This window comes from Protobothrops mucrosquamatus, unplaced genomic scaffold (assembly GCF_001527695.2).
Source record: "Protobothrops mucrosquamatus isolate PMUCROS unplaced genomic scaffold, P.Mucros_1.0 scaffold314, whole genome shotgun sequence".
Taxonomy (NCBI): Eukaryota; Metazoa; Chordata; class Lepidosauria; order Squamata; family Viperidae; genus Protobothrops; species Protobothrops mucrosquamatus.
The window spans coordinates 60,903-78,785 of NW_015386654.1; the positions used below are offsets into that span (position 1 = coordinate 60,903).

Sequence of the window (17,883 nt, forward strand, 5' to 3'; positions counted from 1 at the left end):
TGCTACATAAATATGTCAGCTCCTATAGCTAGCTTTGAAAGAGATTGTTGCTAGGGCAGATTAATATTAGCATTAGGATTACTAAGGATTTGGAGAATCTTTGCAGGCTTTCCTTAAACTTGGTTAAATGGCACTCAGTGCCAAAGGTAGTATCACATCTATATTTCTTTCAGAAATATTGTGCCTGCTGGTAATAGCCTCTGATGTATGCCAGGTCTTTAAGAAATTGAAAGAAATATTACATGGAAGCTATAGCATTTCTTATATGGCTACACAACAAAAAATCTACTAACCAGGAGCAATTTATTTAGGGGCAGCTTTGTACGTTCAAGTTAATCACAACCATTTTTCATCCTTCCAGTGCAGCTTTTAGACTTCTTGTCATTAGTTTTCTCTGCAATGAGTTTCTACTTTGAGGCAATTTTAGGCCTCTTGAGACTCTATGCTCAGTATATTGTGCCATTGCTTTGCCTGATTCACATACACAGGAAGGGATAAATTCTGAGTTGAAGACTTTCATCTATAATCTTTTTACATTTTCTTTCTGCCTACTTCCTACTTTTTTTGTTCTGTATCACAAAAAATGTGTTACACAAGGAAGGATGTGGTACAATGGCTTTTAATTGGTAGTTGCTTGATAGACAAGTGGCATACAAATTTAATCAATAAATAAATTACCCCAGAAGCTACTAGTATAATGCACTTGTTAAGGTGCTGAACAACCAGTGGAATCATTAAGAAACTTGACAATCAAGCTCACTTGGTGACTTGTGACCATTTCCCTTTCTGTGCCCAGCTGCCAGGAAAAGTCTGGAAAAAGGCTCAACATGTTTGACTGCAATTATATTTTACTGGTGTAGGCTATAGTTATAATCTTGAAAATCTGAATTTTCTATTTTCACTCTTTCATATGGTAGTGAATTAGGGTATGGCTGATCTGAGCTTCTTTCTCACAGTTTGCCAGGCTTAAACCATGTTTGCAAAGTTTCTCCAAGGTCATCTCCATGGCTCTCTACACCAAGCCATCAGATCATTGTAGTGGAGCTAACATTAGGAGAGAGCTTCCCATATATTACCTTGAGCAAGACTAGTTATTAAACTAAAACCTTAATTTGCAGAGAAATCTGTTTTGTACCTAGTTCAGTATTAAGAATCGTCTTTCTCTTCTGTATAAACTTTCTTTCTAAAGCCTGCAGTTTGCATTACTTATCTAGGCTAGTCAGTCTTTCATAAATGCAAAACATTTTCCAAAGGTTGAAATGACATGATTTTCATCATGCAATACCTCTCCCAACTCAACTCTTAAGATTGGAAGCTGCAAACATACTCGTATTTCATTAATCCCTTTACGAAGAACTCCTTATTTCCAGCATCAGGAAGCACAGAAAGTGGTCCATAAAGAAAAAAACTTGAGCAATTGTGGAGCTTTAAAAAAAAAACTAGCTCTTTTGTGAAGAAACTTTTGCTAAATTGAGAAAAATAAGAAGTAAATTTGCTTTCCATGATAAAGCAAGCAATAAACTACCTCTTTTGTTCATAAATCACTGACATTTTTGGAAAGATAGCCATACTAGTTCTTTGCCTCCTTGTGTCATGATACATTAATTACATAGATTAATTATGTATTATCTAATACATAAATAAAAACAGACCTGCCCTGTCAAAGTAAGGAATCATGATATTTTATGCTGTGCTAGTTTATGTGAGACTGGTCTTTTAAGTCCATAGTAGCATCTCTCAAATTAATAGAATTTAGCTCTGTATTTTCCCTTAATCTGCCTTTCTCATGCCATCTTCCCATGACAATAGGTGCATGATGGCAGAGGTTTCTATCACACTAAGGACTTGTAGCAGGTGCAAATTAGCCTAAAAAAAATCAACCTATGGCCATTGCCATACAGCACTTGCTTATCTGAAATTGATAAAGCTAGAACGATCAATCAAATCTAATGACTTCCTATTTTAAAGGAGATAACTTTGGATCTAAAGTCATTTTTTTAACATATGGTTATCGTGTTCAATACGTTACTAAAATATTTACGAACACTAGCATTTGCTATTTGACACTCCCAATTATAGAAATTTACCCTTGAAAGTGTACAGGAGACGCAGAAATATTAAAACAATGATGATGATGATGATGATGATGATGATGATGATGATGATGATGATGATGATGATGATGATGATGATTTAATACAGCCACCCACTTCTTCGACATGTTAGTCAATGCCAGAATTTATGATGCTACATAAAGGACAAGAAACTTCCTAAAAGGCATAAACCTAGTATAGGATAATATTCATAAATCATTTGTAAATAGTGCCATAAATATTAAACAGTTGTTAATCCCAGATATAACAAGCAATAAAAGTTAAAGGATATTTTAAACCTATGCCACCAAACTGGTAATTTCTGTAATTTAGTGCCCTTGAAATCTATTATATGTTGACATGACTTTTAGGGCCATACAAACTTAGATAATTAAAGATTGCAGCTGTATTTCCAGACACAAGTCGAACTTCATAAGAATATAGCCCAGAAATAAAATGTTGGTCCTTAGTCATAAAACACGTAAAATACATAAATCTTTACTTTGGAAGGATTCGTTCTGGATACATACTTTAAAATCTGGATATTTTAATTGCAGTATTCTGAGAACTGGGGTTATTTTCACATTGCATTTTAGCAGTCAACACTCAATTATGATTGCAATTATATTGTTTCATTTTAGATTATAGTGAGAAGTAAAGATTTGAGGCCACTGAGGAGGCATTTAAAATGCTTCTCACTTATCCAGTGCCAAAGTTTCTTTGAAATATTTCAAAACATTTCATCTCCTTCACATTATATTCTACTACCAGCCTCGGAGAATGGTAGAGACTTAGCAGAAGGCATTTCATACCACAATTATTGCAAGCAATTTAGTTCTCAGGATTTGGGGGGCTTTATTTTAAGCCCTTCTCTCCCACCAGTTCACCTTCCAATGACCCTGAGCTGATGTAACCTCCCCATCACAAGACTCTCACTGATGACTCACATCTGACTCATCACAAAACCCTCACTGCCCCACCCACACCTGAAGCCCTTATAAACAGAAGAGCACGACACTGACAGCCCCTAAACTCTGCTGAAGATGTTACCTAGCCTGGTAACAAAACATTTGGAAACCAACCCACAAGCTCAGAGAAGGAACCTTCACTCTCATTCTTCACTGGAGCTAGATATTTGCCACTATTGCAAACTTTATTTAAACATTTTATGCATGCTTATTTTTTGTAACAGTATTTCTCATTTATATTTTTTCTACGGTTTTGGTTTTTGTTTACACTGCAATACCTAATCATCAGATACTTTATTTAAATTCTCTTAAATAACTCTCTGGATTTGGCTGGATCCATTTGACAATAAAATAAGATCTAGCAAATGCTATCAACTTAAGTCTGGTAGACATTGCTAAAAAACATTCCTGGCAAAGCTTTCCTTTCTAAACATTTATGGATTGTGTCTTCCCTTTGGTAACCATTTATACTAATGACTAAGAAGAGACAGAACATTTGCAAAATAAAATTATAATAAGTCTTAATGTCCTTTGCCAATTAACACAAATTATTCAAAAGTCATGGCCATTTAAGGCTGCAGAAATAAGATAGTAGCTTAATGTTTTGCAATATTTTTAATCTATATATTTTCCTCTATTTTAATTATAAGCATCCATATAATTTACCACAATATTGAACAATCTCATACAAGCTCTAAAATTTATCAAGCTGATGATTAGTCTCATATTTTAATAATTAAATGCTCATTCTTTTTGTCATTATAGACATTCTAAAAATAAGTTCTGTATAAAACGGACATACTGCGTGAAACAATAACATTATATAGTATACTGCACTGAAATGGAAGTTTTCTTATAATTTCATATTTATTGGTGTTTTTTGTCTGTTTGTGTAAATAAAATGTTCCTTCCTTTGATATCATAAGCTTGACACCATAAGCTTGATGTCATTGGCTTTATTTGAACTTATGTGTAGAATCTACAGAGTATTTTTTAATTTTAAGAGGACCTTCTTGCTTTGTATCAATGAAAGGCTCCAGGAAACTTGACTTCAGTGCCAAAAGGAAGAGTTGCCATAATTCATGAAAATATGTACACCCCCAACAGGAATAAAACCAGCAAGCTGCACTGAGATACAAACAGGAGGAATCAGGTTTCCAGTATAGATTTTAAAAAAATCTTAATTTGCTACACAGTTAGTCATAATCACTCAAAGGCAATTCCCACAAATTAAATAACTCCAGTAGCATATTCCTTATTAAAAAATGATAGCGTCATTTGGAAAGAGAATAAACGGATGAGGCTGAGGAATTTCTGTGTGGATTTTTGGAATGTAGGATACATTTGACTGAGCTCCGCTTCCTCAACGAATAGCAGACATTGCAACTTTGAAAAGCATTGCAGTATCTTAAATCAGGCTGAGCAATATATAATTGTGTAAGCCCAAACCACATGTACGTGTAAATGGAAGGGCACTGGAATCCCCTATCTTTGTTCAAGCCCCGCTTTGTCCCTTACTCTCATAGACTTTCAGCGAGGTACCTCCACAATTACCCGCACCGTCGTTTGCACGGATTATGCGGAAGGCTTTTACAGTGTCGCGTCTAAAAGCATACAGTACCGGGATCACAGCCTTCTAATCTAATCTTAAGGACGTGACTCAGAATCCTTTCGAGTGGGAGGCGAGTGTGTGCTTACCCTGACATGCTCTTATGCCTATAAAGTATAATGCATAACTTATTTTTTTTTAAATAAAATTAAGACTTCCAATTTAAAAACAAAACAAAAACGCAGCACCCTCCCCCCCCCAATCAAGACAGCCCACAGCCGAGCATCCTTCCTAAACGTTCCCCAGAACGCAACCGCCCCCTCCATAAAACAGGCTGGGCTGTCTCGCGAGAGTCGGAGAAGCGGCGTTCTGCTTCCTCTCCTCCCTTTTTGTTTCCAAGCGCAGAGTGGCCCATGGAGCGCACGAGGTATCGCGTCGATTGTGACGTCAAGAAATGGAACGCGGAGGAGAGGGACGGGGCGGGGAGGGGCTTTCCCTCCCACAGCCTGGGAGTGGATCCTGCTTGGGATCGGCTGCCTCTAAAGCTGGGCGATTTGGGCCGAAAGTCGTTCTAAAGCAGAAGCCCTGCGGTAAAGGCAGCAATGCAAAAGGATCCGTGACCCGGCGTTCTTCCTTTAGCGCCCCCGTGTTGCCAAGTCTTTCATTTCAGGCGGTCTCCTTGGAAAGCTTTACACGTTCGCTCATTCACGCGTCTTGGAACAAAGAATCGGGGAGGGAGGGAGAGAAGGAAGGAAGGAAGGAAGGAGGGGCGCTCATGGAACTGGCCCCAAAACCTGTAGGGCACTCCATTCCGCAGTCTGTGGGTAGAGACTTAAAGGAAAAGCCAGGAAGATCGGGGGCTGCTTTGCTCCGCTCTGCCCAGCCAGGCAACGGGGCTCGTCCAGCCGTCGCTAGAGGGAGGTGTGGTATAGAGAAAGGAGAGGAAACAGCCGGGAGACCCGCCAAGGCGACGGCTGCTGGAGAGCGAGCAGGAAGGACAAGCTGCCGGTCGGGCTTCCCTTGCCTTGAATCGAGCGCAAGAGTCCCCGGAGGCGCCGCTAGCGAGGCAGCCCTCGGGAAAGGGGCGCTTCGGGGGATTCCCGGTAGAAAGAAGCGGTCTTAACGGGCGGCATCTGAGGTTGCCCGAGCAGGGGCAAGGGTGTCATCCTCCCTCGCCTCTGCTTCGTCCCGTTCCCTCCTGTTAAATCTGCCTGAGGGCTGCTGTTTCTCCCGCGTAAGCGCAGGCTTTGCTCGGCGGCTTGGGGTTTCCATTTTGGATGGGAGCGTTTCCGTAGCCAGCTCTACCCGGAGAGACCCCCGAAGCGTGCGCGCCGAGAGAGGGAAGTTCGCGGAGAAGCCCGCCCCTCTGCCTCCCCTCCGGCTCCCCTCCCAAACAAACAAGCCAGCCGGAAAGTCTCAAGAAGCTGCCAAGAAGGAGCGTGGCTGAGAGACTCGCCCGGAGGAAAAGAGGAGGCGGAGGAGGAGAAGAAGAAGCGCCTTTGCCCTCCCATCTTCCGCCCTGACCGCCTCCCCTTTGCTGAGTCCACCTTCCCTCAGTCCTCTCCTTCCTCGGAAGCGCCAGGGGCTGCAAGAGCCGGACTAAGGATGGCTTCAACCGCAACCTGCACCAGGTTTACCGACGAGTATCAGCTCTTTGAGGAGCTTGGAAAGTAAGTGGCTCGCCTTGCTAGCGGCCACCGGAGAGCTTTGGGCGGCGGTGCGGGGGAAAAGGAGCTTTGACAGCTGGGAGGAATGGCGCGCCAGCGGGGAGCTGCGCTGGGTCGAGCCCTGCCCCCAGGTCGCTCCTCGCCAAGGGGACAGCGCGCTTGTTCAGCGGCTCCTCCTCGCCGCTTTCGGGGCCAGCCGCCCGAGCTGCGGGAGGCTGAGCTGGGCTGTTGGCCGGGCGGAGGGAGGGGAACGCAGGTGCTCGGATAAAGGCGATCGGCTTCCCTCGCCTGTTTTGCTCGGCGTGAAGCTTCCGACCGTGAGCTGCCGCGTTTATCGACGCGCAAAGTTCAGCCCGGGCGGGCAGGGCGTGTTTCTGTGTGTGGCAGTGTGCGATCCGCTCCTGGCAGGTCTTCCCGCTCTTGGTTTCTTACGCGGGGTGTAAGCTTCTTGCAGCGATCGGTCTTGTCGGAAACAAGATTCTGACGCGGGATTTTCCACCCTGCCCGCCTCTCGTAAAGTGGAGGGGACACATGATCCTGGGAGAACCACCGATGACGAAATTGGCCCTTGGGCAGCGTGGGTGGCTTGCATTCGGACGTCCGTTCGAACGACCGCAATCGAAAAGAAACGTGGGCGGCGGGAGGCTTGACCCACGTTTAAGTACCAGGAAATGTAACCCAAAGGTGCATTTTCTTCAGGCGAAGATTGTAATTCAGAGTTAAATCATCGGGCTCCTCCTCTTGCTTCTTTTTATTACCGTATTTCCTTACCCCCCCCAAAAAATATCTATCAGTTCAGTCCTATGTTAAGTCTGTTATATAAACGACTTGAAAATGCTTGACCAATGGCAGGCGGAGTATTAGCGTTGGGAGCCTGTCATAAAGAACAGCCTAATTTTCCGTGCTCGCTCTGCAAGGGAATTGCACATGAATGCTCGTGCTTAAAACTGCAGGTAGTGAGATTTATGGCATCCAGGCCACTCCATAGAGGCTTGAGCTTAAATAAATAGAATGGGTGTTTTGGTTGTTATATCTGAGGAGGAAAACGGATAAAATGTAAGAACATTATTCCCTGCAAAAAAATATATTCGCTCATATCTTTGAATCAAAGCACAGTAAAAGCACAAAATGGGTGTGAAAAATTTACACAATTCTGGTGTTAAGGTAGCCACTTGCAACAGTACGTGCATGCGTTCAATATATTTGAAGAAGATACCTTTTCCTTACAGTTTAAATCCACTGCTGCAAACCCAAATTAAGGCAGTATTTTTTTAAGAAAAAATATAATCGTGTTTCTTGACACTGTTCAGATTATTAGATGGTTAAGTAGCCTACCCAAAATTGGCATTTATGTTACTCTTGTTTATTGATTTCCAGGGGAGCTTTCTCAGTGGTGAGAAGATGCATGAAAATCACTACAGCACAAGAATATGCTGCCAAAATTATCAACACTAAAAAGCTGTCAGCAAGGGGTGGGTACTCTTAAACTATTGTGAAATATATTTGCAGTAATGCAGCTAGACATGAATTAACTAGATGGTAATGAAAACAAAGATGTTTGCTTTTTTGTTTTAGAAAGCCATATTTATCCTAGTGTATTTTTATGGGGAAATTTAAGAGTGTTTCCAGTGCTATTTAAATTAACTATTTAGATCTGTAATTTTGGAATTAGCTCAACTATTACATTTACGTTTTCTGCTTTTCTTTGCTTTCATTGGAGAAATGGAGGACCAGTATTAATTTACTAACACCCTTTTATCTACACACCCAAGTCATTCAGTGTGGCATTAAAAAAACAAAAAACAGAGAAGTGACATGCTTCTCTATTAAAACATACTTGGTTTAAAGTAAAACTGATCTTTGTCTTTCTCCATGCTGTAAGTTAAATATTTTCAGCTTGGTTCAGTCAAATTTCCCCCCTTTACTTTAAGATTTGCAGTCTTCAATGCATCAGGAGTATGCAAGTTCAATTTTAAGGTGTCTGGGGCACTCTCCAAAATATTACAAGTAACATTTATTTTCCCCAAAAACCTCCGCTAAGTTGTGTGGAAGTTGCATAGAGCAAGGTTTCCTCTGGAGCTTCAGTATTGTTATGTAGGAAAGGCTTCCAATGGATTACGCTCTCTGTGTGTATGTGAGATTATCTCCTTAAATTTGTTTGCTTGTTCATGGTAAAGCCATATTGATGTATTTCCATGGAATATTGAGATTATGGATTATTTTCTGATGACATATATCAGAATAATGTATAACTTTTTCATGAGTATGGAAATAAATGGAACCCTTCAGTATACAGACCCATAATGTATAGCTTAACAATAAAAGCTATGGGATTGGAACACAACATTTATCATGTATATATCATTGATAATGAACTGTTTCTGTACATTTGTTTTTACACATACATCAAACTATGATATTTAGAAGATTATTAATGGTAAATTGGCAGGCAGTTTTTGTCTGAAGGATGTTTGCTTAAAATTGATACAACAGGTTTTAATAGGATATATAGCCTAATCCCTATGTATGTTTATTTTGAAATGTTATAGACACCCCGAAAGTAGCAGTCCTAAATGTAAGGCAATCTTTTCTTTAAAAAAAAAAAGCAAGATTAAATGAAAATAAATAAATAATTTGTATAACCATATACTAAATACTCTTTCTCATTGTTTCCTTTAATATTACATCCCTAGCCTTTTGCCATGTTGGAGTTTGAAGTGATACACTACAGTAGCATTTATTTGTTTGCTTGTTTGTTTGTTTTTTCTATTAACTGCCAGAGCTATGTTGTAAACTGAAAAAGATTTAATGCATTTTAATATTTTGCAGCTCAGAAACATTTCAACCAGATTTTTCATTTCATTATAAATTCAGTAATTAGGATTTGATGGACCAAATTGTTAAATTTTGTGCAATTACTAACTCTAGTTTTTTCTATTAACTGCCAGAGCTATGTTGTAAACTGAAAAAGATTTAATGCATTTTAATATTTTGCAGCTCAGAAACATTTCAACCAGATTTTTCATTTCATTATAAATTCAGTAATTAGGATTTGATGGACCAAATTGTTAAATTTTGTGCAATTACTAACTCTATAGTGATAATTAATTGCATATTTTTTAAAACTGTGCTCTGTCTTTAGTATTTTCAATATATAGAGGAAATAAAAAATCATTTAAATAGACCTTTGGGAACTGTTGAAATGCCTAAAATAACCAACTATTATACTGGCTGTAATATAAGTAATATAAACTTTTAAATGTTCCATATTTAATTTAGATGTGAATGAGGTGAGCTTTAACTATCCACCTTAGCTATTTCCATTGTCCTCCACAAATAGCTTATTCCTATTGTTTTTTGCACAATCTTTGAGCATTCCCCCCCCCCATTACCCTATAAAAGAAGGAAAGCTTTCTTTAACCAATATTATTCTTTAACCAATTTCTTAGGGGGCTCATCTATTGTATGATTTCATCTCATCCATTTTGTATAATATAAGAATTTTGTCTTCTACTATATGGATGTCAAACTGCTATGGATGTCAAACTGTATTAAATCTTGAACATTTCCCCATGATTAAATTGTTTAAAAGGCAATTGGAGAAAAAAATAATCCCATTATGACAGGTGAACTATTTCATTGAGCCTCAAACTAATTATTTTGTTAAAAGATTTAACTGTGTGGATTAAAAAAATAACAGCAAGGAACTAGAAAATCAATAGGATGCAGATGAGTTGGGAAGGAGTGTGACAATGGAAAAATATATTATAATAAAACATGACAAGTCAAAGGCAAATTGCTGCTTCTAGTTAGCAGAGTATAACAAGCGGTATTTATAATACAATATGGATTCAGCTAAGTTACATTATCCATTAGGGATGCTTAATAATCAGTTGAAGAATTCTTAAATTTATATTAACTTCCACCTCATGCTTTGCAAAGTAATGTGTGGAGCAAGTAATAAGCATGACCTTATTTGGCATAGAGAATATTAACCTACTATAAATCCATTTCTTCAGAAAAGCCAATGTGGGTTTTATACCACATTGAACTCCTTAAAGAAATGTTAAGATACAAATGAAACTTGTGATAAATTATGAATGTGTTGCTCATTTACATTGTTAGAACATGCTTAAGTCTAAAATAGCCATTTCACACAGTACATAAACTTTGTTTGGTTAACCCAAGTGCAATAAATCCCAGATTAATGTAAGAATGGCTTGTATTTTAAAAAACATTTTTATCTGAGATAACTCTAAAGAAGTATTTTTCCCATCTGTGGTTTGAAAGGGACTTCTTTATATGTTATTGTTATGAAATATGAAAGTTCAGGTGTGAACAACACTGTGAATTTTATCAGTATACAGATTAATGCCCTTAGGCACATTTAGCTTGAAAATATTGACATTGTTTTGAATACCTACATTGTGTATCTAAATGTCCTTTGACATCATTTTAAGACTGTTTTATACAATATACTATTTATTGGTGGACTTTCACTTTTGAGCATATTTATGTTGCTAAAACAGTTTGCTGTGATCCTGAAATGCTTTTTGTTATGAAAGAGAATTGTAATGAAGCAAAGGAAATAGGACCTATGATTCTTGTCACCCTGAGGGCATCCTTTCTGGAATACTAAGTGTCTAAGAGGCTATTTTAGAAATAAAATGGATAAAGCGGTATTGTGAATTTGTTTACCCTTCTGTAGTCTAACTTGGGAACTTCAGACATCAACAAGTGATTTTGATAACTCCTGGATTATAATTGGAAGTGATGTTCAGTTGCTTCTAGTTTGTAACCTTGTTGGTCCAGTGCTTTCAATTTGAAAATCAATCTTTCTTTTTCAGTGCTTTATTTTCTTTGAAACTTTTTGTAAAACTGCAGTCAATTTTTGTATCTTTCAACACAGATACCAGTACTGTTTAATTTGTAATTTGAAAGGAAAAAAAATAAGAACACATAGGGATGATGTTATTAAGGTTAATATGGTTAAAAATCTTATTTTGGGGGGCTTAATGCATTAAATATGATTTACAAATAAAACATACAATATTGTTAAGCAGAAAAGACAAATTCCATGCACATCATATTCTACTTTTTTCTCTCTTTCTCATCTTTTGGATCCACTACTGCTGCTGTTTGATATGTTGCAGCATCACCTTCTCCTCATTTCTTCTCCTCTTGTCTTGTTTTTGGGAAATGTCTTAATGCCTCTCTAGTAGTAATGCAAGAACAATAGGAAGAATGAAAACAATGTTAGTTTTTTTTATTTTTTTCTAACTATAAGTGTATAAGTGGTTGTCCCTGTTGTTTTAGAAGCAAGGACTGTCCATATCAATTCAGTTTTGTCTTTCTGGTATGATTGATGTGGATCATAAGCCACAGTGGTGCACTGGTTAGAATGCAGTATTGCAGGTTAATTCTGCCGATTGCCAGCAGTTCGATTCTCACCAGCTCAAGGTTGACTCAGCCTTCCATCCTTCCGAGTCGGTAAAATGAGGACCCAGATTGTTGGGGGCAATATGTGACTCTGTAAACTGCTTAGAGAGGGCGGTGAAGCACTTTGAAGTAGTATATAAGTCTAAGTGCTATTGCTATCATTATAGGCAAAGAGGAAAACACCACAGGATGTACTTCCTCTGAAAGTAAACTAAACACCTGCTTACCTTTGAAGAAGTTTTACTATTCTTGTGTGTATCGATGTGAATGTATAGAGAAAGAGAAAATGAGACCTGCTGGATTATGTTCATCTAGTCCAGTTTCTTATTTTCACACTGAATAGCTAGATACAAATAGAAGGCCAGGAAGAACTGCAAGCTATGGCATTTAACATCTAGTACCCAATGACACTATGGCCTTTCAATATATAGGTTCCAGATAGTTATTATGGTTTAGAAATGTCATCAAAACTGTTTACCATTGCATTTGTCTATTCTCAGTTTGTTTGGGCTTAAGGAATGCAATACAAGAAGCTTGTTAATTTTCTTTAAACTAAAAACTAATACACTGTGTTCTTTATTTTTTAATTATCACAATACGATACATAATACATTTATTGTATAAATGCAAAGTCAATCTATGATGATTTGGATCTTTAACAGATTGGAATAGTCCTTGTCTTCCCTTGTGTACTAGTTCTTATGAAGTGTGTGCTTTTCTTTGACTCAAAACTAGAACCATTGTCTGTGGTCTCATTCTGGTCCAAGTACAGGATGGAAGAAAGGGTTGAAAAGAGCAAGAATTTGCTAAGAAAATTGAAATAAAACAATTGGAAGTAGTTATTTAGTCTGATACCTACTCAGTATAAACCTCCAAATTAAAGCATCCACAGCAAAGGTGTGCCAACTTCTGCTTGACGATACTGTGTTTCCTGCATTGGATGCTATAATTTCCTTTGGTAATTGATTCTGCTGTTTAGCTCTTCTTATTCATAAAACATTTTTCCATCCCTGAACTAAAAGCTGCTTTCTTGTAGTTTAAGACTATTTAAAAACTGTTTTCTTGTCATTTAAGACTATTTTTCCATGTCTTTACTCTGGGATAATAAAAGTTGTGGTTGTCTCTGGTGCTCCTCCAAGGTACTTGAAAAGTGCTATCATATTTTCACTTGGTCTTTTCTTCTTAGGGATAAGCATTTCCAGTTTCCTCATTCTGTTTCAACTTTAGTCCCCTATTTACTTTCATTTCCCTCTTCCAATTTGCTGAATCCTTTTTAGAGTATGGTGGCCAGAACTGCACATAGCACGAGAAGCAGAATCTGACAGTGTAGAACAGAATAAAGTTACTACAGGTAGTCCTCAACCTAACAACAGTTCATTTAGTGACAGTTCAAAGTTATAATGACATTGAAAAAAAGTGACTTACGACTGTTTTTCACAATTAAATAAACATTGCAGCATCCCCGTGGTCATATGATCAAAACTAAGATGCTTGGCAACTGACTCATATTTATGACAGTTGCAACGTCCTGGAGTCATGTGATCCCCTTTTGCAACCTTCTGACAAGCAAAGTCAGTAGGGAAGCCAGATTCATTAAACAACCGTGTTACTAGCTTAACTATAGTGATTTACTTAACAACTGTGGCAAGGAAAGTCGTAAAACAGGACAAAACTCACTTTACAAATATCTCAGCAACAGAAATTTTGGGCTCAAGTGTGGTCATAATTGGAGGACCAACTGTTTTCTCTGTGTATAACTACACCCTGCTTGGCAGATTATCCCATATTGTTAATCCTCATTCAACCTGTGATCATTTAAAATTCTAAGATCCATTTCACATATGCTATTATCCAATCAAGCATATTGCATTCCTCTGCCTGAAGTGAAGGCTATCCTGAAATATGTTTAAACCTCATGTTTTCCTAGTTTGGCCATTGTGATTTGAGCCTGGAAATGTTCATCTGTTTCCTAAAAGCTCCTATAACAAGGGGCGAAAAAAAAAAGAGCCATCTATTCCATCTGTATAACAAACAGCAATGAATAGGACCCATTTCTGTTCCAAAGTTCCTACAGTTTAGCTGTCAACAAGGGAAGAAGACATGGGACAACACATGCTGTTGTACACATACACTTAATTATGAAACATAATTCTTTCTCCAGGCCGGTCTCCAAGGAAAACACAGTTTGTACCTAGCAGAATGTTCTGGTATATAGAATAATATGATGCAGAAAAGGATATTCCTGACTACCACCTTTTGTTCTTAAATAAATCAGGAGAGAGGAACACAGTGCTATCACACTTTAATAATAATAAGTTCAGAATAGGAAATCCCAGTTTTTAATACATGAATGAGTTACAAAGCACTCATCTTTCCCTAAAACTGAATTTCAAAGTCATTCATTCAAATCGAGAATATTGCAGTTTGCTGTTCCTTCTGTTTTGGGCTTATATGCCTTACATTCCTTGAGTGAATGAAGGAAAGGACTTAGAAGTCAGCGGCTGTTTTTGGCATATATCCACTGAGTGCTGATATTGCCTTCAGCTTTTATGTAATTTTAATGAGTATAACAGGATGTCAACATCTGGGTCTCATCTGGGTCAAAAACGTAGCAGGGCTAGGCCAGTTTAATGTTTGGATGGGAGACTTAGAAATAATACTGGGTGGACTCTATGGTAGGCTTCAAAGCTGAAAAAGTCCTGGAAGAAGATAATAGCAAAACATATTGCTGCCAAATCTCAACCCATCAGAATCTACACAGAGATGACTTACAAAGTCAGCAAGAGTTAGGCTTGACTTAAGGCACTTTAAATTTTATTTACAGAACCAAAAGATAAGAAAAGCAAACTGAAAACCTTTCCAGTGCAATGTCTTATTTTCCTACAGTGGCCGCTACATGCATCAAAAAAGCCAATCAACAATCACAATTAAGAATGAAAACTAATATTAAGTTTTGGTATTACAAGTTAGTATGGTTTATGATATCAACTCTTGAGGTTAAACTAGGCCATGAAGCAGAAAACTCAAGAAATCCAGGAATGCTACTTGATTGCTGTAGGACAGTGATGGCGAACCTTTTAGAGACCGAGTGCCCAAAAACTGGCCCTGCCCCAGCTCCACCCACTGCCCTGCCCCCACTGCCCCCCATCCCTTGCCTGCCGACAGGACCACTCACTGCCTCCAGGACCCGCCGCAGATCGCCCAGGCAGCCCAGCAGCACTATGGCGGCCATACCCTCTGCCCGCGCCCTGCAGCATCAACTGCATAATGGGGTGTGAGGGCAGAGTCTTGTCTACGCTGCCTGGCTGCCATGTCCTTAGCTGCGCTGCTCCGTGTGGGCCATGGGGGCAACTCTCCTTCAGGGGGGCTGCTGGGAGAGGAGGGGAGGCAAGCTGGGGCGACGGCATGTGTGCCCACAGAGAGGGCTCTGAGTGCGCCTCTGGCACCCGTGCCATACGTTCGCCACCACTGCTGTAGGATATCATAACAGAATATTGAATGAAGTTTCCCTTTGCCTATGTTATACCAAACAGTGTCAAAGTGGGGTTCTTTTGAATTTCTTATTTCTTCCCCAGGACTGAGTTATCTTTTCTTTTCTTTTCTTTAACTTCTCTTGTATACCTTCATCAAGATTATATCCACATTCCTCTATGAATAACAAGCCAAAAATGTAGACCACCCATCTCTTGTATTTGTCATGCACAGTGCAGACTTTGTGCCTTTTTCCAGACTATACACACATTTTATCTCCCTTCCTCCTATTATTGGGAACCTACTCTATTCTTAACCTGGATCTGGCTTTCCTTGCTGGCAAATTGGTGGAAAATAGAAGGTCAGAGGGGTCAAAAATTATAACCCTCTTCTTTGCTTCCTCTTGTGAGGTAAGCTAAACTTTTGCCACTACCGCCAATGGTCCAGCTGCTGTGCATCCTCAGGCATAAGAGTCACGTTTAAAGCTGGAACAACGTCAGTCAGGGCAGGCTGGGGTCACAGATGATATGGAGAGGATGAAAAAGTGTCTCATGCATTTATCTAGCCCTGGGTGCTTTCTCTGTGCTCTGCTTACTAAGTGGCAGTGTGAGTGCAATTTGAAAAGACCTGCAATAATTGCACACATAATCATTGAGAATTTGAGTAGACAATTTATGTACTTCAAGTGCTTCTGTATGTCACCATCCACTTTACATTCATGTTGAGTAGAGTTTGTTCCTCTTCATAGGATATCTCCACCACTACTCTTTGCTTAATATATGCCTTATGGGCTGGAGCTAGCTATTGGACACCGTTAAATGTATTGCTGCAAATGTTAGTTAAAATTGATTATTTGTAATAGATTAAATTAAATCTGAATGGTGTTCGTGGCAGCTACAGAAAAATTGTACACTGAAAATACTCTAATTTCTGTAGTCTATATTTATTCATCATAGTAAAATGGTACATTTGTGGCATATAGGATCACCTCTTTAAAGTCATTCCACATACATCCTTCCCAAAATGAGTTACACTATTTTTCTAAAATCAAAGGAGCTCCTTTTTCTACAATATATTAAAAATATTCTAGTTTCTTATTTTAAGCAAATCAACAAACTTTCCTTCTTTTGTTAGATGTTCTTTATTTTGTTCTTTTGCTTAGGAAGACACATGAAACTATTTCAGAAGTAGACTTAATTTTCCAAACAGTCCATACAGTGTTTTTAAAGTAAATCTTTAAACCTAGCATAATATTTTTATAAGCCAAATGTTCAGGGATTTGAGATTTTAATCAGTTTTGATTCATGAAATAGTTCATAGTTATTACTTTTTTGTTAATATTTAGTTACATAGGAAGAACAATTACTCAGTGGAATAGCTTGCCTCCTGGAGTTGTCGATGCTCCATCACTGGAGATTTTCAAAAATAGACTAGACAACCATTTGACCGAGTTGGTATAAGCTCTCCTAGTTTGAGCAGGAGGTTGAGCTAGATGACCTCCAAGGTCCCTTCCAACCCTTTGAATCTTTGACAACAGAAAGGAACCTAAATTGTTACTAGAGCAAACTAATATTTATGGAAGAGAACATGGGTGTATTTGAAACAAATGCATATATGTACAAATTGTATATGTATGCACACATGTATAAGTATTCATACGTATTCATAAGTAACAGATTTAGCTGGTTTGATAGAATGTAAATATTTGAAGGAGCTAAATTATATACATTTTTATTATTGAAAACCCTGATGTGTACTGAATGCCAGTAACAATAGGAATAAACTGTCCAGAGAGAAATATCAGGACGGGATGAGAAAGGGGTGTGTAAGTGAAAGACCTGCCTCCTTTGTGTGTCTGAACATCTATCATTCTGTTGATATTAGCCGTGTTGTTTACTAAATCTACTTTGTTATATTCAGTAGTACCCTTCTCTAAAATTTATAAGCCTCAGCCAATACAGTATTATAAAAATATAATATGACATCCATCAACTTGTTCCCACCAACACCAATCCTACCAAGACAGTGATATGACTAGACTGCTTTAATTAAAAGACTATAGTGTTTTGAAATCTATAATCTTAGATTATAATACAGAATATTATGGTATTTAACATCTAACTAGCTTGAATATTTAAATCTAAATATATGTTCTTTTGTTACGAATCTAAAATAAGGAATGGAAGCTTTCTAAGGCCATTTCTCCTTTATACAGAATTATTGCTTGTTGAGGTTATGAGAAGCTACACACAGTGTGTTGGAAACTGTGGTGTGGTTGATGGTTCATGTATTCAGGTCAACGTTTTTTAGAAGCTATTCGGATATTTAAAATACTGTGTTTAAACTGCGGAAGCAGCCATCATAAAAGGGGGCCAAAGTTCTTGCAGAAATAGACTGCAGTATATCTAATTATGCATTGGAATTAAAGAACTTACACCACAGCTAACCGACATAAGGGTAACCAACAAGAAGTTAGAATGCTGTTTATTTATTTATTTTTATTTATTTATTTTATTACATTTATATCCCGCCCTTCTCCTTACGGACTCAGGGCGGCTAACAATCAGATAAAATACAAAAATACAGTACACATTTAAAATTAATTAAAAAGAAATATTTAAATCTGATCCGATTAAAAGTGATTAAAACCCCTTTAAAATCCCTTAGGCCAGTCCCGCAAGCTGGAACAACCATGT

General features: G+C 38.2%; 1 protein-coding gene across 1 annotated transcript in view; it reads left to right on the plus strand.

Moving 5' to 3' along the window:
• The first annotated feature begins 6,097 nt into the window (after window positions 1-6,097).
• CAMK2D (calcium/calmodulin dependent protein kinase II delta) overlaps window positions 6,098-17,883 on the plus strand; it is a 142,769-nt gene continuing 130,983 nt past the window's right edge. The window contains exons 1-2 of the mRNA XM_029283987.1: window positions 6,098-6,280; window positions 7,655-7,749. Of these exons, the coding sequence (XP_029139820.1) occupies window positions 6,216-6,280; window positions 7,655-7,749 (160 nt within the window). The 5' untranslated portion in view covers window positions 6,098-6,215. The remainder of the gene's footprint in view (window positions 6,281-7,654; window positions 7,750-17,883) is intronic.